This window comes from Anolis carolinensis, chromosome 2 (assembly GCF_035594765.1).
Source record: "Anolis carolinensis isolate JA03-04 chromosome 2, rAnoCar3.1.pri, whole genome shotgun sequence".
NCBI classification, from domain to species: Eukaryota; Metazoa; Chordata; class Lepidosauria; order Squamata; family Dactyloidae; genus Anolis; species Anolis carolinensis.
Window position 1 is genome coordinate 302184772 of NC_085842.1, and position 25811 is coordinate 302210582.

The 25811-nt window shown below is 40.5% G+C and overlaps 1 protein-coding gene across 3 annotated transcripts in view; it reads left to right on the forward strand.

Moving 5' to 3' along the window:
- Nucleotides 1-2766: 2766 nt before the first annotated feature.
- Nucleotides 2767-25811, forward strand: part of fyb1 (FYN binding protein 1) — a 52165-nt gene continuing 29120 nt past the window's right edge. The window contains exons 1-4 of one of the 3 annotated variants that reach the window (XM_008102849.3): nt 2769-3043; nt 14925-14976; nt 20513-21629; nt 24385-24559. In XM_008102849.3, coding sequence (XP_008101056.2) covers nt 20540-21629; nt 24385-24559 — 1265 coding nt within the window. In that variant the 5' untranslated portion in view covers nt 2769-3043; nt 14925-14976; nt 20513-20539. Of the gene's footprint in view, nt 3044-14924; nt 14977-20512; nt 21630-24384; nt 24560-25811 lie in introns of all 3 variants that reach the window. The other 2 variants (XM_008102850.3, XM_008102848.3) reach the window with 2 other exon arrangements.

A 25811-nucleotide genomic window follows, 5' to 3' on the forward strand; every position in this document is an offset into this window, starting at 1 on the left:
AGATAATGTATATTATCTGCCTTGATAATCTGCATCATATGGCAGTGTAGAAGGGTACTAAGTACCCCTGTGGGATTTTTGGACTGCACCTTCTAGCATCCCTCACTATTAGCTATGCTGTTTAGGGCTGCTCAGAGTTGCAGTCCAATAACATATGGAGGGCTACATAATCTCATCCCTTAAAATATGCAGAAATGTCAAACATGTGGCCTCCAGGTGTTTTGGACTTCAACTCCCAGTATTCCTGACCATTGGACACACTGAATAGGTCCTCAGGGAGTTTGAAGGTCCAAGCATCTGAAGGGGCACAAGTTTGACACCTCTGAATGCTTACAGTGGGTCAGTTGAAATCAATAGGAGAACATACTTCAAATCCTGTTGGTTTTACTGTGTATACTCCTGACTAAATCTAGATCCAGCTCATGAATTGAAGGGTCTATGTTCTTTACTAAATAGCCAGATTTCCTGGTTCTTAGAGTTTTAAGCTTTCCAAACTTAAATCTTTATAATGTAGGACGTTTTTTAAATTAGGCTATCAGAGGTAAACCATTGTTCAAAATCTTGTGTATCACTCAGTTACTAATGAGACCTTCCTGTAGCTCCTTGCAGACTATGAACAAGTTATTTTAAAACACTCCCTCCCTTCCCCGTCATGCCATTTTCCTTTGATGTAAAAAGAGAGCTGATGCATTCCTCTCCTTAAGAAAAAACACTGTCTACATCACCTATCCATCAAGATATCAGGCATGCTTCACAACTGAGGGAAGAAAACACCTTACATTTAAAGAAATCACAAAATAATGTAATTCTGCTTATAACCAGGCATTTTGCTGGGTTGTTTTTTTAAAAAAATATATCTATAGCACATTTACAAACAGAAAGTAAGCAACTAAGCACATCCCATAAAAGGGTTCATAATTGCTTGAGACAACATCAGATCTGGCTACCGTGAAAAATGCCTTGATTACATGACATTTAGACATTATGTTGGGGCTTCCTTCAGAAATTGTTCACAAACTCCCAGATATTCAAAATGCTGTTTTTGTTCAAACAGGATTTTAGTATGTATTCACTCTCAGGGAGGCTTCGTGTTGGGATTCCTCCTTTGTTTATTTTTGTTTTAAAATTTTGTATCCTTTTAAAATAATTGTATAGTATATTTAATAGTTTTGTTAAATTTTATTGTTAGAGGTTTTACTAATTTCATCGATGAGCCGCCTTGGGTCCCACTCTCAAAAAAGGTGCCATATAAAACAAGCAAACAAGTTTTAAGTCCTTACACTGGAAAAATATATATAACCAGATAGGTGGTAAATGCCTGTACTGAAGACACCCCTCTAAAGATTTAGATGAGCTGAGTAGTGTGTGTATGTGTGTGTGCATGTATTTGTCCTGGCCAAACTTTTCTGTTGATATAGTTAATGGTAGGAAACCATAGCAATTCTGACTAGACTGATGTCCCTCAAAGTGGTGTTGCATAGACTGGTTCTGTTTTGTGAGAGAGCTGCTGTTAGTCTGTGGTGGTTTTCCAAGAAACTATGTACAGTGAGGAGGAAATGGTTGACTGTCCACATGAGATAATTTGAGAAGTCTTGGGCTACACAAAGGCTTGTAGCAGAAAGAGGTTCTGAACTTCAGCAAAACATCTACAATGTTGAAATTGTCTTTTCTGCTGATGCTACTTTAGTAGAAGGAAGTATGTATGGCAGTGTCACTTCTGACAGAGGGATTTGTTTTCCTTGTAATGTTTTAGTTGGTGGGATGAGCGTTCTTAATAAGTATTTGCTATTTACTAGTAAGTTGACTTTGATTTATGATAGTTCTACAATTGAATGAACTCCAACATCCTCAATCTTCAGCAGCCCTGAGTAAGAGTTGCAAACTCAGGGCTGCGGCATGTTTGCTTGAGCTAATTCACTTATAGTGAAATGTCCATCTTTTCCCATTATCTTTCTCTTTAACAGGCATTATCATCTTTTCCGTGAGGGTTTTAAGGACAGGTCCTTTCCACCTCTCCTTGGAGAAATGTTAGGAGTTTCTGAATGTAAAGCAATTTTTGTACCACATTGCTTTAATTTTCATTATTAACGACTATGTCAGTATACACTACACTACTATTGATTAAACTTTGATAACTCCCAAGTTCCCATTGTATGGAATCCTAGGATTTGTAATTTTGTGACTTCTCTGACAATGAGGTCCCAAATCATGACAGAGGTTTGGAAAAGATGGCCCTCATATCTTCCAACTATATGATTCTATGATTCACAGTTGTAGTCCAGCAAAGAAGTCCATGGAACTCATCAAACCACAAATCCCAGATTCTATAAGAGGGATCTATAGCAGAGAAAGTGGTATCAAATTGCTATAAATGTGCAGTAGGGTGGCACCCTATTATTTTACTTTTGTTTTTGGATCTTTGGCTCCTAGCACTATCAGTCAAAAGACTTGTGCAGCTATTCAATATTCTCCATGGGATTTCTGCTGAGAGAAAAGGAGGAGGGTGAAAGGAAAAGGAGGAGGAAAACATGGGAGAATTACAAGTGAAAATTCCCAGCCCCCTAATCCTAAATTTAGGTAAATGGTAGGCAATTGCTCAATAGAAGCCTTATCTGAATGCACTCGGTTGGAAAAATAGGGTGCAGATGCTGAAATAAAATATACATACAGTGAAAATTACATAGGTTTTCAACATTCAGGACTGAACTGAGCATTCATAGGCAAGCAGTGTATGATGTAATAATCTTCATTTCTGTGAATTTTCTCTTCACTCATGTACATAGATTTCCCAATATCTCTGCCTTCTGGCCTCACAGTCCTACAGAGTATTTTGCAAGTTACTGCTACAAGCTCTGTCAAATGACAGCTCACAATATGCAAACAATGAATGGTACTGTTAGAATTTTCCTACAAAGGCTGGATAAAAAGCACTTGACACTTTCAAAATAGGAAGTTCCAGGCGAAAGGCAAAGAAAGCCTTCATCTTGTAACACTGCACTCTTCAGCAGGGTTGGGAGTGCACAGAGAGTTTTCTACAGCCATGGTAAGTGCAGAAATTTTTATCATTATTTTCACTGTTTCATTGAAGCTGCTAGAAAAAAAAGTAAAACAAAATGATAAGAAGGCTGCTCTGCAAACTGCTCTTGAGTAACTGGTGCCCACATTATCAGTTTCACATCTTTGCAAAGCCAACTGTCTAAGGCACTCAGAAACTGGATAAAATCTTTTAAAAATAGACAACTTTGACAACACAATCTTTTTAAGCTTGGCAGGTGGTTTCCAGTTTGCAGATCAGGAGGTCAAATGCCACAGTTGCCTGGTCTATTGAGAATTTGGTAATACTGGTGTTTTTATGCTTTCAAACAGACTGCACAGATGTGTTTATCAAGCTTCTGGTGAGCTGTCACACATATCTAGGGAGCTGAATATAGCTTGATAGGTTCCAAGCAATAGCTGGAGAGCTCAAATTGAGTACTTATTATAGTGTTGGGCTAGAAATTGGGAGATCCAAGATCATTGAGCCAGTTAGGTTCTCCTGGATCAATAACTGTTTCTCATTCTAACCAAATTTGCAGAATTTTTGCTTAAAATAACATCAGTATGCATATATATACCCCACAACCTCTGTTGGGAGTGCTTTGATTATGTATTCCTACATGGCAAAGGGTTGGGTTAGATGGCCCTTGTGATCTCCTCCAGCCGTAGGATTAATCCACTGTTCTTCCACTTTTTAAGCTGCCTGTAAAATGTCCTGTTTCTCTCCTCTTCCTCCCATTTCCCCCTTTGTCCTCAACTTACTTTAGCTGTTACAAACTGAGTTTGAAATGTAAAAGTAATTTGCACTAAGGACCTCATCATAGGGGACTAGATTCAGCGGTAAACGCCGATCTCCCCAGTCACCCATGGAGCCAGCTGGCTCCCATCAAACTGCATCATGCCAGGTCAGTGGGTGCAGAGGGGTGTTGCCAAATCTATGGGGGAAGCCATGCACTCCATGCTTTCCCCCATGCGATCACCCTCCCAGCAAGGCAGGCGATGCAGGCAATGCAAGGAGTGAGGCACCTCATTTCCTGCGACTTGCAGCAAAGCAAACCGCCGCCTCCTTCTGCTGCTGGCCATCTGATGAGGTGGTTAGTTAATTCCACAGAGTGAAGTGGGGGACACAGAATCTTGCTCCTACCAGCCTTAGGCAAAAACAAACTGTCTGAACTCTTCTATCTCGGTGTTCCTCATTCTTCCCACCTTGGACCCATTCTTGGCCACATGCATCCCAGATTCAATTTCTGACATGCTGGAGGTCATGTAATGCAAGAAATAGCATACAATAAGACATGTCTAAGCCATGTAGATTTTATATTAGCATTGCAGATTGAGTGAAAGGAAAAGCAAATGTGTGTCACTGCCTTTGAACTGCTTGTAGCCAAAAAAAAAAAGAGAGAGAGAGAGAGAGAGAGAGAAGAGGGTGGGAGGAAGGAAGGAAGGAAACAAAGAAGTTGACAGTGGTTTTTTCTGCCCTTATCATCCATGTCCACTATAGTCTGTAGTCAGTAGGATACAATACATGTGACCAATTGCCAGGCATTGAATCAGCACATTGCAAACATGATTGTAGCTGGGGCAGTTTATGGTCCAACTAATGGCATGCAAGATGTATGGATATCCTAATACAGTGACTGCAAATCTATTAGAGATGGCGTTCCCAAACCAGGGGGAGGGGGGTTGGGCGCTTGAGGGGGGCAGTGAGTGAGGGGGCAAGCAAGTGAATGGGCATGCGGGGGTGCAGGCAAGCAGGCGAGCAAGTGGGTGGGGGGTGACTGGAGAGAGGGCACTTGTGCCCCTTCTGGCATGCATGCCATGGTTCAACACTACTGCCCTAATTGTTACTTTTTCAGTGATGCTGCATCATTAACAAAGGACCTCATCACATGGAGGTTCCAAACGCAGGCGATAGTGTGGGGAATTGCTGGACAGAATGGTGAATCCATGGGGCAAAGGGGTAAACCATCGCCCACACTCCGTATTACCTGTATCACCACTTTCCTCATCACACAGGGAAAAGCATCGCCATCCAGCTTCCCCCCACGCTGGCCCCATTCTGACTAATGAGAACATGGGATGCCTCCCATGTTCTCTGGGCTCCGTCCTGGGGCATTTGGAGGATGGAGCCAGGATGGAGCCTGCCAGAAATAGTCCTGTGTTGTATGAAGGGCTCTGTCAAGCTCTGTCCTGACAGCATTCTGGCAGCATCTTAGGATGCTGCAAAAAGTACCTGTGATTAGGTCCAAAGAATCCCAGGAGGAGAGGCAGTGCTTTCCCATCTGCCATGGTTTGCATACACTGAGCTTCTCCAATTACTTTCCCTTACTAGAGGAGGGAAAGATATATTTGAGATCCAAGCTATCTGATAGGGTGACCAACTTTTGTCCATGAATGTAAGGGAGATTTTATTTGCACAAATTTCGCAGCATGATGTCACTCCAGCAAATGTCCATGGCATTGATAATATTAAACAAAACAATTTATCCTTTGTTTTCTATCAGTGAAGCTTTAAAAAAAAAGACTTCTTGGCATGCCTGCTCCACGTTTTCTCCCTGTCCTCTGTCAAGCTGGATGCTTTTAAATAGTATTGAAAGATTGTGAAATAGGGCTGGAGAAACACAGACATGCAATATCGGATTGTAGCAGCATGTCTACAATAAACACTGCAATGAAGTGGGAAGAAATGGCATACCTGACCTAGTTATTTCATGTCACACATGAACTCTGCTATTTACCAATAAAAAATATGGAAACATGGTGAATTTCTTTTCCTCCTTCTCTTCTTCTTCTTCCTCCTCCTCTTTGGCTCACTCCTTGCCATCCTTCTGTCAACATGTGAAAACTTTTCTATTCAGACAGGCTTAATCCTTTTAATGGTATCCTAGGTTTTTTCATTTTAAAAAATGGTTTCAATTCTAGGCATGATTTAATGTCATTTTTGTTGTAAGTGTATACTTTATGCATGTCTTTGTATATGCATTTGTCCGTATTTGTCTTAATATTTGAAAACTGCCTTATGTCCCGGAGCCCCGGTGGCGAAGTGTGTTAAAGCACTGAGCTGCTGAACTTGCAGACCAAAAGGTGCCAGGTTCAAATCCCGGGAGCGGAGTGAGCGCCTGCTGTTAGCTCCAGCTTCTGCCAACCTAGCAGTTCGAAAATATGCCAATGTGAGTAGATCAGTGGGTACCATTCTGGCACAAAGGTAACGACGCTCCATGCAGTCATGCTGGCCACATGACCTTGGAGGTGTCTACGGACAACGCCGGCTCTTCGGCTTAGAAATGGGGATGAGCACCAACCGCCAGAGTCATACATGACTGGACTTAACATCAGGAGAAACCTTTACCTTTACCTTTTGCCTTGTGTCCCAGTTTTGGGGAAAAGGTAGGAAATGAATAGAGGCGTTGGTTGATTGATAAATGGAATTTTTCAATTGTCTCTCAACTCATCAGCTATATATGCAACAGAAATGAATTTTGTGTTTACACTTGTGTCCTATCTCCAAGATATCTCATTCTGTAGGTATATGCAAATATATATATTCCAAAATCTGAAAAACTCAGAAACCCAAGACATTTCTGGTTCCAAGCATTTTTGATAAGGGAAAGACAACCTTCATCAATAAGAGCAACATAAACATAAAACTAACATGCTGCTATAAAGAAAAGAAAGGCTGGAATTCTACTACTTCAAATATGTGAAAAGTGAATATTTAAATAGGAGCTACCAGTTAAGATATTTTGATATCTATAGCAATACATTTTAAACTAGTTCAGTAACAGCTGTAATATCATTGGGTATGGTCCCATTAGCTTGATGAACGGCTGGGTTAAGACCTTTGTGAGCATGCAAAAAACATATTTAAACTCACTTTGCATTTATTCAAGCCAGGAAGTGTATTAATGTGTGCATTCATGATAACAGACAAATTTGTACCATATGTGCAAATTTAAGAAGGGAGAGACTTGTTATTCAGTTATTTATGGCAAACATAACCTGAAACAGTAACTGTTGTGGCAACAGAATGGCTAAAGCTATATTCCACCAACATAGAGTATTACCCAGAAAATCCTTAAATCCAATTATTTAAGCCAGGGCAGCAACAAAAATGCATTTTCATCAATTGGTGGATAGTCTCACAGCATAGTCTTAAGAGCCACATTTTCATCGTTTTTGGTTTGATGCCAATTTTTGTGTATATGTGGCTAATCATTCTGAGGCTACATGCAGTGGTATCTATACCAGCATGAATGACCAACATATCACTCTCCACTATAAAAGTTATTACGTTATAGTCACTAGATTTGAAAACTCACTTTCCTCCAGCTGGATTGAGAAAGACACTCTGTCTTAGGGCCCTTCCTGACAGGCCCTATATCCCAGTATCTGATCCCAGGTTTTCTGCTTTAAACTGGATATGGGATAAACAGAAAACCTGGGATCAGATCCTGGGATACAGGGCCTGTCAGGAAGAGCCCTTAGCCTCAGAGGAAGCCAAAGGCAAACTTCTTCTAAACACATATTGTCAAGAAACCCCATGGTAGTTTTACTTTAGGGGTGCCAAAAGTTGGAAACTGCTTCAAGGCACACAACAGCAACAACAACAACAACAACAACAACAACAACAACAACAACAACAACAACAACAACCACCTTTGGCAGCATGACTGGAAATTATTGGAGATGATCATGACAACATTTCTGCTTGACAGCATTTTCTTGATCCATATCTTTACCACAAGGATTATTGTGTGGCTGCTTTATTTCTCATTTCCTGACTAAAATGAGAATACTACTAGTAGCTCATACACTCCATACAGGCTAGGAGAGGCTGCCTGCGGTTTACTTTTGCCTAAACCCATTGTGAAAAATAAAACTCTGCCCCCTCCCATCCCCTATCCTATTGTGTTTATAGAGCAGAACTTAGTTTTTCACTCTGAATTCAATTTGCACCAATAAAAGTAAACCGAGGATCAAAAGGTAACTGGGAGGAGAGAAAATGGGATATTTTAGAAGCAATCGAAAAAGTAGGAGAACACAGAAGTAACCAGGACTGTCCCTGAAATATAAAAATGATTGGAGGTTAAAACCGAAAGTGAGTTAGCTTGTGAATTTGTAACTGATGAAATATCAGAATTTCTGATTTCACTTCCTCCTACATCAAGACCTCCAGATTAATACAATTCTGTTAATCTTTTTTTTTACACACCAATATATGCCTAAATGGAAGGCTCACAAAAATAAAGCATTTTATTTCAGACAAATCACAAACAAATAAAAACTTCTCTTGAGCTACATTAGTTTGCATTTTACTTGTTTTCCAATTCTCCTCACTGAATAGAAATAGCCCATTTTTTATAGCTGTTATGTATATCACAATTCTATTGCTTTTTATATTTGGCAAGTTAACATGTTGTTGCTGTTGTTGTTGTTGTTGTAAGCTTAACATGTTGTTTGACAAGTTAACACATTATGTTGCTGTTGCTATTTACACCCTGCTACTTTCCCTGATCTGAGACTCAAGGCAACTTAGGGCTCTTCCACACTGCCATATAACCCATAATATCAAGGCAGAAAATCTCACATTATCCGCATTGAACTGGGTTATCTGAGTCCACACTGCCATATATTCCACTCCAAAGCAGATAATGTGGGATTTTATTCAGCTGTGTGGAAGGGGCCTTACAAATGTTCAGATAGGTACAGCCCAGTATAGTGATTTGAGCATTGGACTACAACTTTGGAAAACAGAAGGTTTGGTTCCTTGCTTGGACATGAAAACCCTCTAGGGCCCCATCTACACTTTCATATAATCCAGTATCTGATCCCAGATTATCTATTTTGAACTGGATTATATGGCAGTGTAGATTCATATAATCCAATTCAAAGCAGATAATCTGGGATCACATATTGGATTATATGGCAGTTTAGATCTGGCATGGGTGACCATAAGCAAGCCACACTCTTAGCCCCAGGAAACAAAAACAAAAAAACGCTCATGGTTGTTTGGCATAAAAGGGCATTTTCTATGCAGAAAATAATGTTTTAGTCCTCTGGAATTGAAAATAATGTTACCCAAAGAGAACTCTGAGGGTGTTTGGGAGCACTTGAAGTGCAAAAAATAATTTTGGAGTGTGTGTGTGTGTAGTGCACGGGGTAGGCCTCCATGTTTTTCAATGTGACCCCCATCCCATGTCAGCCCTATATTGATATAACTTTCATGATCTTAGCCACTGTGGTCTGGATGGTACACATTACAATGCATATTCTGGCATGTTCTTCTTTGGCAGTGTGGTCAGAATGTTTGAGTGTGAGGGAGAAAGAGGGGGGAAGAGAGGGAAGTTCAGTGGTATTGCTAAATTCTCTCTCTTGTCTCTTCCTCTTTCCTTGCCCTTCCTTCCCCTCTCCTTTGTGTGTGCTGACAAGGGAGATAGCCAAGTGCAAAACCCCTTCATTTGGTTAAGAAGCACCAAAAAAGTATCAAAAGACATTGCAAAGAGATTTTCAGGGAGAAAAATGTACACTTTAAATCCTGTATCCCAGAGTCTTGAAGTCCTTAAAGATATGTACCATTACAATCTAATCTTCTTTCATGTTAAAGGATAAGAAACCCTTACCATGCTGCAAAGCAGCCATGACCTTCCTGTTCTCTAAGCAAGTGAGTGTGTGAAAGAATATAGTCCTATTTTTAAAATGTTCCAGATAGCTGAAGTTGCAAACCTCAAATATTAACCATTAAAGGTGGAAGAGTGGCAGAGTGCCTAAAGCTCTCAACTGGGCCAGGATAGATGTGATGTTGAATAACCAAATGTGTGTAATTTCGTAAAGCCTATATGGCAAAAGTCCCACTCTGTTCTTAATGTCATTTGTGGGACTGCCCCAAAAGTAAAGCCAGAGGAACTGAGGCAATGGATATAGACACTTGACATTTACTCCATCCTGTGTTGGAAAAAGATCTTCAAAGTTGCTACTGATGTTGTCAACCGCGTTTTAGGGGATCGGGCCCTTAAGGAGAGAGCCGATCCGGTCCTGAGAGAACGGACCTTGGCGGAGCCAATAGGAAAATATGAGCCGCAATACAACCTGAAGCCGAAATGAAGAAGGTCCGCCAAAGTTGAAGGAAAATCCGCCAAGGAGTCTTTATTGAGCGATTCAGCTGAAAAGGACTCTAGTAGTGATCATTCAGTCTACTAGGGTACCACATAATCAAAATAAAGCCATATTTATACAAAATTTCAGTCTGACAGCCCTTTGAATTTCCCGCCCCGCTCCCCCGCCCATCTGATCGTTGATAGGCTAGAAGGTTGAACGAGGCGGGCTTTCGTTTCCCGCCTTGCTCTGTTGGCCCAATAGGGAGCTGCTTTTTGTCCCCACTCGAGCCAATCAGGAAGGAGAAGGCGGGAGTTATTGAAACAATGAAGTGACAGGGCAGGAAATATCGGATTAATTCCTGCTAGACCGATTTCTAAAGGGATTAATGGCAGCAATCATGGGTGTCTGGGTTTCTGTCACATATACAGATTTTAGATATGCCTTGGGGTGTCAGAGGTGAAAGTAAAAATGGGTGATGATGGGCCATATTGACAGGCTCCGCAGGGCGCCTTCCTGAGGTGTCCTGGATTTTCCTTTGGGTGAGATATGACAATGTTTGCCTTGGGGCGAATCACCTTTAGGACAATACTCCGAATTCGGCGACTCAAGCCCTATATTGTCCATGCAATCTGAATTTGATTGGGTTAAGCGGTGGCAGATTATCCTTTTGTTTTTGGGAAGGGAAGCCTGGGTCATAGAAAATGGGACAGGTTCTGGGGTTCAGGTTGAGTTCAAAATATTTCCTATTTGATTTCATGACTTGACAATTATATGAAATAAAATGAAAAATAAAATAAAGTTGGAATATAAACCCTGCTGGGAAAAATACATATTTTCCGGGGATCCCAAAGAGTACAAATACATATAGGCAGACAGATAGATTTCATGGAAATAAGGGAGAATCCATAAAAGTGAGTTACATTGCATAAGGGGGAATCATGAATGATATAAACAATTGAAAATATTTGATAAGAACGAAGTTCATAACATCTGTGGAACCCAATATGGAAATTCATAAAAGTGGAGTTTTAGCAGCATGATTTTACAATTCATGAAGTTGTTATCTCTTGCCTCAGAGTGCAGGGATAATCCACAGTAAACTCCAGTAAAAAGTCTCAATCACCTTCTACTATAAATATATGGAATATAGAACATAAAGTCTTGATTTTTGAACTATCTTTTACAAAGTCCTGGGGGGGGGGGTCACCTCGATCACATTTTACCAGAAATGCACAGGAAACATAGTGAGGTAGAAAGAACATGTATGGATATTACAGGGGAAACCCCAACAACTAAAGCTCTGTCTGTGTGTGTTCAAGTTGCCTGTCAACTTATTGCAATCTCAGTAATGTCCACCAAATACAAAGGCTTTTGGCAGTCGGGAGAGATCCATAAATAATATAAATACAGTTTATCTTCTGTATGCATGGATTCTGCATCTATGGATTTAACCTTCAACTGCTTAAAAATAACCTCTTTCCCATAAAAAAATCCAAAAAGCAAACCTTCATAGTACCATTTTATATGAGGGGTCCATTATACTGTGCCATTGCATATAATGGGATTTGAACATCTGTCAGTTTGGGTATTTACAGGAGGTCCTGGAACCAAACTCCAGCAGATACCAAGGGCCCACTGTAAGAAATCAAAAGCTCTCCACCTTCCCTTCGAAATTTCACCATAGCTGGTCTTAGCATCATCAGAAAAGCTTTTGGCCTGAAGGTAATAAGAGTTTCAAGGGACAGGTTTTCCTCACAGTCATTTGCTCTGTCCCTGCATCACAGCGAAGTGTTTACTAGGTAAAGGTAAAGGTTTCCCCTGATGTCCAGTCATGTCTGACTCTGGGGGTTGGTGCTCATCTCCATTTCTAAGCCAAAGAGCTGGCATTGTCCATAGATACCTCCAAGGTCATGTGGCCGGCATGACTGCATGGAGCGCCGTTACCTTCCTGCTGGAGCGGTACCTATTGATCTTCTCACATTGGCATATTTTCGAACTGCTAGGTTGGCAGAAACTGGAGCAACAGTGGGCGCTCATTCCTCACCCGAGATTTTAACCTGGGACCTTTCGGTCTTCAAGTTCAGCAGCTCAGTGCTTTAACACACTTCGCCATGGGGCTCCTTAAAAAGTGTTTACTAGTTGACATCAAACTGAAAGGAAGTGGTTTAGATTTGATTTTAAAAGGACTGAGAGTTGTAGATGCATTGCTGCTTTTTCATGGAAGGTATCTCTTCGGCACATTCTTCTCAAAAAGGTAGAACTTCTTCTCAGTATATTCACCCATTTTTTCCACTGGTGAGGTCTCTCTTGAATCCACACTGCTACCCACACCATCTTCATAAACTAGCCTGTGAAAGGGGCTCAAATGCAACAAAAGCAAGGGTTGTCTTCATTGCACTCTTAAAATATGCATGAAAAATCTGTGCAGCACTTTAAAAAAATGAAATGTGTTGAGGGACTGCAAGAGGAATCCTATCATGAGTCTTGTAATCTTGCTATCCTCAAGCCAGGCCCTAGTGACGAGGGAGAAGAGATGGAAGAATGGTTTTTGCTACTAACAATTCTTTCTCACTCTGGGAAATTCTGTGGTGGGATTAGGAGGTGAGGGTAATAACAACAACAACAACAACAACAACAACAACAATATTTTTTGTGTTGCACATTGAGACATACCACTATACCACATTGAGAAATTTCCCAGTCATAGGACATTTCAGCCTCTTTTTAAGCATGGAGTGGCACTGATCTCAGCATATGGGGCTAAAATCGGTGGCATACATCGATTTAGGCCCGATCACCCATGGAGCCAGCCAGGTCCCATAAGATGACGTCGTGCCCGCTCCGTGGATGAAGGAAGGCGGAACTGATGTGCTGCCACTGGGACAACATGGAAGGCTTCCTATGTTGCCATTAAATCTATGGGAGGAAGACAGACACTCCACATGCACTCCCCATGTGATCACCCACCTATGGATCTGGGCAATGCGTGCCATGGGGTGCTGGATTCCCCATGGCCCCACTGCTGCCTCATGTCGCCTGCTGTCTGATGAGGTAGTATAATTACTTCTGTCCATCATGCATAGCCTTCCATGGTTGAAAAGAGGCAGAAGTGTGCTAATCTGACCTCATCACATTGAGAAATTTCCCACTGGTCAGGCACTTCAGCCTCTTTTCTAGTATGCAGAGGTACTGAACTCATCACATGTTCCAGCATTAAAAAGAGACAGAAATGTCCAGAAAGAAGGGAACACTCAACATGGGCCAGTCATTGTATTCAGAGCTCCTACCTCTTATCGTACTTTACTCCCATCTTTACAACTGAAAAACAGATGGGATGGGAACCATCAATGTTTTCCCATCCTGTTTCATTGCCCAGCTCTCTTGTATCCTGTGGGGTTCAATGCAGAACAATAGGATGTCATGGAAAGCAATGGTTTTAACCTGGCTCACTGTCTCTTGTATCCTCTGGGGTTCCATGCAAATCAATAGGATCCCATGGGAATATGTGGTTTTAAACTGGTGCCAGTCTCTTTTAATGCAAGGGGCTTTGTGCAGAGCAAGGGATCTCTTGGTTTTGGATATTGTTGTTTCTCCTGATTTAAAAAAAGTAATACTGAAATTGTGATAAATGTAAGATGAATTTATTGCCAGCTCTTATGGTTCCACCTGTGAGTCTGATGTGGAGGCAGAACTTGAAACCAGGTGATTCTCTCCCTTAAAGGGACAGTCACCCATGCTTTCCCCTCTCAAAGTGATGAGCTGGTGAGAAATGACAGTGTCAGAGGTAAGAAGAATGTACCTGGAATCTGGTTACCTTAGAAGCCAGCCTCTCCTTTCTGGACCCTTTTGGTCTTCGACATCCTTTGGAGATGCCTTCCTAGTACTGCCACATGCTTCTGATCTCCACTCAAACTTATTTGAAGCAGAGTATTTGGTATAGTGATGACTCTTGCGTGAAATGCTTTTCCATATTACAATGTGTTCCAACTACCCTTAGCATCTGAAATATGTTAAAATAGATTTATCTGAGAAAAGCTTTCCTAATCCATCTACTTATTTTCGATTTTTAGATTTCAGTTTTCAATGTGCGTTTTGTTTCTCTGTGATTCCTTCTACACTGCCCTATATCCCAGGATGTGATCTCAGATTGTCTGCTTTAAACTGGAGTATATGAGTCTCCACTGTCAGATAATCTGGGATAAGCAGATAATCTGGGATCAGATCCTGGCATATAGTGTGGAAGCTGTCTGTATCTATTTTACACATATGTGTATCTAAATACCCCAAAGGCACCATTGCCTTCCTGATCTTGGAAGCCTAGCAGAGTTAGTCTAGGTTAGCATATTTAAAAGGGACACCAACATTGAAGAGCAGGTTTTGTATGTTATATTTCAAAGACAGGAACTAGCAAAGCCATATCTGAGTAATCTTTGCCAAGAAAAACCCTATGAAATCCATGGGGTTGCCATAAGTCGACTGGTGACTTGAAGCCACATACACAGAGAGACATTGGATTTAAGCACTATATAAATATCAGTAAATAAACACCTTGCCAAAGGCATGCACACCTCAGATTTCTAAACACTGGCTTTAGATGAAGTAGCAACACTTTTCATAAAGGATATAGCTATGTTTATGCTTAAGAAATCAACATGGGGGATAACTTTTCTGCAGTACTTTTGCTTTGTAGCTTTTACTTCTACAATGCTGATAAGGGCATGTTTCATCTATCTGAATCATATGAAGTACACTATGTTTTCCACACTGCATACATTTATTCTTTCTCTTTTCAGGGCATCGTTAGCCAAATAAGAATACCATATTCAAAACACAGCAGGAGAGTTTGTGAGTAGCAAGACAATAGCATTTTGTTTTAGTCGTATGAAACAAGGTGAAGCATGCAAAGTACTAGCAGGGCAACATCAGAAATGATGTAGAAAGGTCATGTTGCTAGAAAGAAATTAATGTGCATGCAAACAGCATCTTTATTACTTTCATGCCCATTTTGGCCTTTAAGGAACTGAAGGTGCCATGCACTGTCTTGCCCCATCTTGTTCTATTATCACAACTGCCTTGCAAAAAAAAAAAAAAACTAGGTTAAGAGACAGCAAGGTGTCCAAGTTATCACTCACTGAGTGTTGTGGCTGAATGGACATGTCACCTTGGGTTCATTACTCCTCGCTGAATATTGCAATCCTAGCAGAAGAGATAGAATCCAGCAGACTGAAAGAGGGCAAATGTTCCTATCTTCAAGAAGGGGAAAAAAGGGAGCCCAAATAATTACTATCCAGTCAGCCTGACATCAATACCAAGAAAGTTTCTGGAGCTGAGCATTCAGGAGGCAATCAGTGATCACTTAGAAAATAATGCTGTAATCACCAAAAGTCAACATGGATTTCTCAAAAATAAATCATTCCAGATTAATCTTCTCTTCTTTTTTTGATAGAGTTACAAGTTTGTTAGATGCAGGGAATGCTGTGGATGTCAATTTCAATAAGGCCTTTGACAAGGTCCCCATGATTTTTTTTTTTGCAAAAATACCTAGTAAAATGTAGACAATGCTGTGTTAGGTGGATTTGTAATTGGGGTGCCACAAGCTTCTGTCCAAGGTCCAGCACTGTTCAACATCTTTATTAATGTCTTGAATGAAGGTTTAGAGGGAATACTTATGCAGATGACATCAAATTGGGAGGGACAGCTAATACTCCAGAAGACAGGATCTGAATTCAAAATTACCCTAACAGATTAGAGACAAACAAAATAAATTTCAACAAGGAGTATAGAGCATTTCATTTAGGCAGAAAAAATGAAATGCACAGATATAGGATGGGTGACACCTGGCTCAAAACAGTCCATGTGAAAGAGATCTTGGAGTCTTAGGACCTTATCACACCAATTTAAGCATCCTAGGACACTTACCAGTCAGTTAAGGGACATATGAGCACACAGCCCATCACACAATGTCCCTCAACTTCCGGTGGAGGCCCTGCCCCCCAACTGGCATGGAAGCATTGACACGGGAAGGATCACATGTTGCAAATTTCTTAATTACCTTCCAGTTGGTCTTGAATTCTTCAAATCTTTTAAAACAGTTCCAGATGCCCTGTCCATATTCTCAATGTTGTTTATCACATTATGCCACACAGATCCTATTGCTGGTCTGCTTCCTCCCCACAATTAACCTGCCTCCACTATTTCAGACAAAGCACATCAATAGCTGATAATTTTCCATATTTCTCTCCCCTACTTGGTGTGATGGGCATGTTTCATCCCAATGTAATTAGGATTAACTAACACTAAGTATGCTTTGTAAAACTACAGCAACAACAGTAATACTGTACATCTGGAAGGAGGAATGTATATGCACAAGAAACATGCAAAAATTAAATGAAACTAAAACTCAACAAAATGCTAGGCTTAGCATTTTGTTGAGTTTTAGTTTCATTTAATTTTTGCATTAAATGAATATAAACATGAACAATATTCAAATTGGAGGAAAAATGGATAAGGAAGCTATTTAAACATACCCACCCATAGTTCATGGTAACTTTTCAATTTAAAACCAGGATTTGGGTTAAAGAGGAACACGAAAAATCTGTAATTTGTGTGTATTGGACTAAAATTCTGTCTACATTGTAGTTTGATGCACTATCTGAAAGACCATAACATGCAACCACTTGGGTGGATGATTGCCTTTCCTGTGAAGACAACTCCCACCCTGTTCTGACATCCAGATCAAGATTCACATGGCTTCCCCTCCTCTCAGAAAACCCATAGAAATAGAATTGTAGGATCTTTTTCTAAATATATAAAATAAATGGAGAACTGCAGCCTTTTTATCTCTCAGAAATCACGTGGGTGTTTTATTCCTGACGACAGATCAGACTCTCTGAAATGTCAACATTCTAGTTCCTCATTCTGTTCCTTTTCACAGTTCTTTCCCAATATGTGATGTGTATTATATAAAAAAAGCCATCCCTGTCTTAAAAGTAATTAGAGTATAGGGAACACTTTTTTCTCTATGCTGGGAGCCAAGGATGTGATTCTTTTCTATCTGGATTTTGAGCAACGAAAGAGACAAGAATAAATTTCACTACAGCTGCAGGGTGACGTGTGCCTTGTCCCAAGTAATGGCAGATGGTGCAATTCATGGCACTGGAGATATGAATCCAGTCAGGGTTTTATTTCAAATTGTAGGTGAACTATCAGAATGCTCAACCTTTTTGGATAGATAGGATTCAATACCTTGGATAGTTCCATTAAAATTTGAACCAAACCCCAGAACACAGGCCACTGGTGTAAAAGCCAACTGCTGCTGCTGCTCCAAAGGGCAACATTATTGATATTATTGGTGATGTTGTTGTTCCATGCCATTAGGTTGACAGAGTTATGTTGACTTCCAAGAGACTCTGTCATTAACAGCTTGGTTGATGTCTTGAAAACACAGGGATATGATTTCTTTGATTGACTCGATTAACCTGAGGTTTTCCACTTTTCCTACTGCCTTTAACTTTGCCATGCATTTTGACCTTTTCCGGTACATCATGTCATTAAAATTATGGCACATTAGCCCTATTCACAAATGTACATGTGGAATATAAATAGATTTAAGCAGAAGACACTCCTCCAAAGCAGTAGATCCATTAGCCTTCCTCCAGTCCCTCTTCCATTTTCCTTATGCATTCACAAACTCTCACACACCCATCATACCCTTTGCTAAGAAATGTGTAAGTGTTGCTCTGGAGTAAAAGTAGGCATCCCAGTGCCAAACACATCCCAGAATGAGGATGAGATTGAACCACTTTGCTTTGTGGTTCCTGATCAGATTGGGGAACTATTTCTGCATACCTAAAATCTGCATAACAAACAGTTTCACAATGAAGTGGATAGAGGCTATTTCCTATGTAAATAGTAAGTCTAGAGGAGGAATCCAGACCATAATTATAGCATGGATCAAAGTGTATCCCAATATTAAGAGCTTTATCTGGATCAGATTCTTCAAACTTACTTTTGAGCAAAGGAAAAATACATCGTAACAGTGTATTATGGATGGAAGGTAATACACTACAGTTGGCCCTTAGCTACAACTGTTCTTTATTTAGAACTAGATTCAGCATGTAGAAAAACATTCTGACATGTAGAAACTCCTTTCAGTGATGCATCTCAATCATTCACTTTGTAGTGCAGGATATAATACCAGTGTATATAATGGGGGTGTCAGTTAAGTAGATTTTGATGTGATAATGGTATGTGTTTCATAATAAATCTTTATAATGTTCCTGGTTTTCTTTAGATGAATGTTGGAGTGCATGAGCTTCAAATAATCTGGTGTACTTTCTCCCATTTAAATGAAAAAGGAAAGCAGAACTCAAACAAGAACCATGTCTCATTCTGTTCCATAACTGAGTCATGGACACAAATTCTAGTGTACATAAAAATACACCAGTTATTCATCTCTTAGTTCATATTAGGGCCAGCTCTAGGTAAGAACATCCAAATGTCTTCTAGAGTACTTTTATTGCCTGGTAATAGGTCCTGATAGCTTGTCTTGGCTTATCTGTAGTTAACAACAGCAGACAGTGATGGGCAAGAGAGAGCAGCAATACAAACAGTATTGCTGCTCTCTCTTGGCCTTGATGACTTGGGGACATTTTGAGAAATTTAATGGCAACTTTCATGTGCCTAGAAACAGCAGCCTGGCTTTTCTCAGATCATCAAATCAAAATCATAATTTTAAAGGAGGACCTAGAATAAATATGAATCATTAACCTTGTGGGAATGCTGGCACCTAGGTTTGCAGCTCATGGGCCACACTCAACCTTTCAGAGATCCAATGTAGGACTTCTCATGAGTACCCAGTCCCTTGTTCTCCTCCACCTCTCCACTAAACTCCTCTCCAGGATTTTGTTTAGGAAACCAGTTACCCAACATCCCTTAGAACCTTATAAATGCTGTTTGGGAATTTGAGTGAAGTTTACTGTTGCCTTCTTCCGGGCTATGCTAAAGAGAGTTAGCTGAAATACACTGCCATTGTCTTTGGGAGGTTCTCAGTTGGTATCACCTCCCATTTCTGATACTGTCAGAAAACATTTAATACAGATCCCCAGAAAATCCTTGCCTGATTGGGAAACCTTATCTGTACTAACACTTATAGGAGCATATAATCATGGGAGAATAGAATCCCACGGAAAGGCAGTGCCAAGGTGAATAGGAAGTTTTGCCTGACTCCAAATTACCTCACAAGTTTACAGCTACAAATAGTGTTGTGCTTCACTTCTTTCAGACCAAGAGTTGTCTTTTCCTTTGTAGCACAGACTTTGTTCTGGGCTTGGCAGCAGTTCATTCTCCAGTTTTGAACAACTACAAAATACCAATGTTCGGAAAAAATATTTTTAGAGAAAGTCATCAGCTTTCGCAAAGCTAATGCTCTGCCCATGTTCTTCACAACAAAAAAGCATTTGGTCCCTGTCCCCATACCATTCATAGTTAATAGGGTGCAGTGGTTTGGTCCCTGGAGAACTACTCTGGAGACCAGAGTTCAATTATCTGTTCATGGAAGCCCACTGGGTATCCTTGGGTGAGCCACACACACTCTGCCTTAGAAAACCCAATGATAGCTTCATTTTAGGACTGTCATAAGTCTAAAAGAACTTGAAACACACAATACACAAAAACTTGTATCACTAATATCAAGATCTTTAGCCCACAGCTACTATTAAAGATTTGAATACCTTGGGTCTACAAGTTCAGAACGGTATCTGGCCACTGCCCCAATGGCACTGCCATATTCATTTGCACACAGAATCTTAGATAAGCCAGTACAAATTAAGGACTGAAATTAGTGGGAAGTTATTTTGTCTGTATGCCCATGCCCCAAATCCTGGGCCTCATACATAGACATTTCTTCAAGAAGAAACTATATTTTAAAAAAATCACAAAAGTGAGACTTCCTTTGTTATTTTCTTTAATTTAGAGTTCCCATTCACACCAAAGGTTACAAGGTTATAGGAGTGCTAAGTTCAAGCCTGTACATTTGTGCACACATTTTTGTTAAACGAAGAGCTTAAATATAGTTCCATATTCCGCAAATGTAACAGGAAGGGAGAAAAATTACAGCAGACAAAATTGGGACAGATCTAGCCCGCAAAACTGCTCTCATCTGCAAGAAATGCCTTGAAATATACTTTAACCACAACAGCTATGAAGCAAAAAGTTGATCATCTCTAGCCATACAGGAAACTGAATGCTGAGGTATCTCTAACCAATCAGGAGTCTCACAAGCCTCAAACCAGGAAAGCCTTCAAAGGGACAGAATATGTGAACGTTGCTGTAAAAGACTTCTCACTCTGCTCTCTTTTAAAATCTTCTTTATAAATTGCAGGATGCCCAGTCAAACGTGAAATCCATCATGGCGAAGTTCAGCAACAACCCAGCTGAGGAGGTGCACAACCGGCAAGTCAGAATTGGAGGGCAGCCTTCTTTGGTCACGAAAACAGCGTTTGAGAAATTTGCTCAACTGGAGAATGCTGGCCCACCTGTCAAACCCAGCAGTTTTACCAAACCTGCACTTCTCAAAACTTCTGTGGGAGCAAAGCCTTCTCTTCATGATGCCTCAGACAAGGATTCAAAGCCATCCTCTTTGAAATCTAGCCCAATAGCTAGCAAAGTTGCTGCACTGGCCCAAGCGGTCAACAAAGACGCCAATGAAAAACCTGGATTTCCTAAGCCTTTGGGTCCCAAACCCATAGAAGGACTAAAACAGGAACCTAAGCCGCTTTTTCCAAAGCCACCTGAAAACCGGTTAACTGGCTCTCTCCCTTCAAAAAATGTCACAAGACCACCAGGACCAAAGCCAAACTTGAAACCAAACCTCCAAGAAAGTGAAGCAAAGCCTGTGTTTCCCAAAGTCCTGGAAAAAATCTCTGCTTCACAGGAAAATGACCACAAAGCTCTGTTTCCAAAGCCACCTCTTAGGGAAAAACCAGGTCTACACCCCATCCACAATGAAGAAGCTTCCAACAAAAATGCACTTTTGATCCGGGCACCTTCAAGTTCAGGAGGCCTCAAACCCAAAGTGAACTCGTTTCGGACTCCAAAAGATGTTGAGGAAGAGAACAACAAGGGAGTGGATCCCGCCGTTAGCCCCTTCCCAGCTTTGAAACATGTTGTCAGTCATCAGAACAACTTGTCTCCAGTCCACCCGAAGCCTTTAGCACAGCAGATCGAAGAAGGAAGGTCAAGTGTCACCAAGAACATTTCCAGATTTAATCAAGAAGACTCGGGACCACCATCTGGTGCTCCTTCTAGTAAATTTGTGAGTTCTGTCAAAGTGGCTACAACGGGACCCTGGGCCAATAACTCAGAAAAGGAAGAAAGTGACAAGACTTTGCCGAAACGAAAGGCATTACCTCCATTATTTAAATTAGGCCCACCTCCACAGAAACCCAGCAGGCCTCCAACAGTTGACCTGGAAAGATTTGGGAAAAATAAGGAAGAAAGTGAGTATTTTTTTTATTTATTATATGAACATCAGAAGCTCCTCCTTAGGCTATCATAATCCCTTATCATATGGGAGGTTTTATCTTTAACATGTTATACTGCCCCACCTCTCCCAGCACTTTCTTGTATTAGTTTGAATAGCAGTGAACAGTTTGGGCTGGTCCAAGATATTTTGCTGCCTGAAGGAGAGAGAGAGAGAATAGCTATGCTATTGTTGCTGTTTTTGTTGTTTTCCACATGAGGAAAATAAATAAATAAATGACTGTCAATATCCTCTTGTTCCACTTTTGGCAATAAAAACTCAACAATAATAGAAAAAATAGTGCAACTAAACAATAACAGACAATATCCAACGTAATTGAGGAAATGTTCCTTTATTACAGCCAACTGCCATCAATTTATGTTCAAAAACTTGCCCTGGTGGACTAGAAAATCTTCTTGAAACTAATTTTGGGGGAGCATCTGAGAACCAATTTGAGGGAGAAAAATTGAGTTTCATTGCATTAGTGCTGTGTTGCAAATGCAACATGAGGATTTAGTCAATAAAACTAAGCATTTTCTCACTGAACAGCATGTCAAGAGCAGAAGTTTTAAAACTCTGCTTTAAAATTGTTTAAAAGTCTGACAGGAATAGAAAAGTCTTCACTTGATGCTTAAAGCATTCTAGGTACAAGATGGAGCTCTCTTAGGCCCCATCTACATTGACCATATAATCCAGTTTCTGAATACAAATTATCTGCTTAAAACCGGATTATATAAATCTACACTGCCACATAATCCAGTTTAAAGCAGATAATCTGCATTCAGAAACTGGATTATATGGCAGTGTAGATAGACCTAAGGTCTGAATCTGGAACCCATCACAATAAGACTATTTCATAAGTATCCCCCAACCACTTACTGTCTCGGGGAGTAGGAGACTCTAAATCCAGATAATTTCTTAGGCCATTGAACAGAATATGGTCTTGTATCTCATTATTATAACCTTCATGCATTAAACTCCCCATTTTAGTATCCCAATAGTATTGTCTTGGTCCTGCTTTAAGATATGTTTTACCTTTTGCTTGTTCAAATTGATTTAATTTGATACCTTACATCCATTTTGTACTACATAATTTACTACATGGCCTTCAAGTTTTCCAATTTGGCCAGGACATCATATGATATTACTTCTCTGTACGTTCACATTTATAGCTGAGTTTGAAATGGCTTTGTTCCTTTTTTCCTCCCCTTTATCCTTCGTTTCAGCTGGTGTAAACAGAGTTCAAAATGAGACTGGAACTGGCAATCCATTAACTCAGTAGGGAGGAAAGAAGGATCTTATTCTTCCCAGTAGGCTCAGGCAAAAGCAAACTCTGCAGCCTCCTCTGGTTTGCCTGCTCTTCCACATTAATAACTTTGCCTGTTCTTCCACATTAATGACTTTGATCATCTTAAATTTTCATCTATGAATTGTTGGAGGGTGTTGGAGGCCTTTTCTGTTTTTGAATAAAACAGGGAAGCCCCCCCCCCCCTCCGATTCTCTTCTATAGAATCATTAAAGTTAAAAGCTGTCCCTGAGTTACAGACATTCGACTTAAAAAGTAATGTGATACAATAGGAAGTGAGAGCAATCTAACTGTAGGAAGGGAAATTCTCTGCTGTATGCATTATGGAGTGGAAAAGGAGCTTCCACTGAAGCTTCACAACAAGCCAAAAATTTTTTTTAAAAAACCCCAAAACAATTATCACAGGGACAAAAAAATGAGATGAACAGGGACACAGACAGTAACATAAACGTCACAGGGGTGTTAACCTTTCCCTATGCTATCCAAACTAGAAGGGGGAGGGAGAAAGAGAGAGAGAGGCTGCAGTCACAATTTAAAATGTACCAGGAACAAAAAGGGGAAAAGAGAAACTGGTACATTTTAAAAGCATCTGAAAAGGGGCAAGGGCAGAATTAATTGGGACTGTCCATGCAAATCATGACATTTGGAGGGCACTGCATATATTCCTTCTATTTAGACGCATTGGTCCTTGGATTTAAGAGGATTGTGGTTTCTGTTTACAAATCAGGAATAAACATAGATACATATTCTCACAACCATCTAAACCTGTGTGCATACAAAGTGATTAAATGTGCAATAGTTTTTCCACATTTACAAGGATTAGTTTGCAAAGCTCCAGCATAAAATGGAAAACCACAAATATAAAGAAAAAGCACAAACATTTTTTAAACTTGAGAGAACACTTCTCTAAAAATATGTAGGTTCGTCTATATGATTCTATGACTATTGTCTAGCAGAAGATGGCAATAGAATTGCTCTGCAGGACCAACAAATGTCTAGAGCTTTTGGCCCATTGTAGGATATGAGCTGATATAACCTGATGTATTCATTGGATTCATGTGAAGTTGAATACAGACTGGCTCTGACTTTTGGCCCAATGCTACTGGCCCTGTTGTAACGGTCACACAGTGTTTTACTGTTTTAATTGGGTATGATATTGGTTTTTAAGTGTGTTTTACAATTGTTGGTTTTTATTATATTTCGTATTATATGTGGCATTACTCTTGCCATTATGTAAAACCGCTCTGGGTCCCCCTGGGGGAGAAAAGCAGTATATAAATAAAATAAATAAATAAATAAAAATTTTGGTTAAGTTTAGGGCAGCAGCAGAGACAGTTGAAAATACAGCAATCTGTGAATAATTTAATCAATGGCTTTTGTTTAAAAGTATTTGCCTTCTATCAACCAATTTCCCCCTTTTTTCCAGGCTCTAACAAACTGCAAGCACCTGGCTTACCGCCTCCACTTCCACCAGCCAGTCCTGCCACACAAACTGCTGCCCCACAGCCACAGCCACAGCCACCAGCACCTCCTCTACCTCCAGGTTCCCACCCATCAGCACAAGCGCCACCGATCCTCCCTCCAAGAAACATCAAGCCAAGGTGTGACACCATGTGGATATCCAACAAACCTGTGACCCCATCTACACTGCCATATAAGATCTAGATTATTTGCTTTAAACTGGATTATATTTGTTTACACTGCCATATACTCCAGTTCAAAGGAGATAATCTGGATTTTATACGGCAGGGTAGATGGGGCTTGTGTCTCTTGTTTCTTGGCAAACTGGGGAAATATCTTTGGTCATACCTCTTTTGAAATATTTTCTCTATACAGCCATTTTGAAACACCCTTGCTTTGACACTCATCATAGTGTTTGTTTTCCTTCACTGCTATGCAACAACAAAGATGCAAATCCTGAAACCTGGAAGTTGTATGGATACTCAAGTAGAAATGAGGCAGGAACCACATTTCCTTGAATATGTACCTTCCTTGTCTATAAAAGAGGGGAAAGGATCTTGTTTTTCACATAACAGAGAAGACGTTAAAAAGGTCCCCTGGATTGGATAGCCTTTATGCAGTGCCAAAAAAGAGGAAATTCATCACCAGAAATAAGAGAAAAAAGTATTCAATTTGCATAAAATTTGCATGCATAGATGCTGATGCTAGAAATATCCATAACTACTATTATTTGAATAGAAATGCCATATCTCTATAATGGGAAAGACTATAGCCTACGTGACCTGGGTCCTTGCTGCTTCATTTGCTATTGTAATTGTAATGGCGAGCATCAAGGCCTCTACTGCTCTCTGTTAAAAGGCTCTTTTTGTTAAAAGATCTATCTATATGGGCACCAGGCCCGTAGCCAGGATTTTGGTTCGGGAGGGGCTGGGATTTTGGTTCGGGGGGGGGGGGCTGAGTCTGAGTGAGAGAGGATCTACCCTAGCAAACCTTTTGTATCGTTATCCCAATACCCCCATGCATATGGGATGTATTTAGCATGGTGATCAGTTCATGATATGAATAAACATAACAGTTTAAATAATAAATGTAAGGCCTTCTCGTGGACCACCCTGAGAATTTCGGGGGGGGGGGGGGGCTGAAGCCCCTCAAGCCCCCCCCCCCCCCCCCCCCCGGCTACATGCCTGATGGGCACAAATATGAATCAGGCCAGAAGTTGCTCCTGGGCATCCAAATGACATCCAGGGTCTTTCATGTCCTAACAGGGTAAAGCCAAGTAGACCCATGTTAACAATATTTGAGTAATGCTCTAAAGCTTTCTTGAAGCTTCAGAACAACCTCGCATTTCAGGGTTGGTGTGAACAGAAGGGTTGGTTCTAAATCGAACTTGCT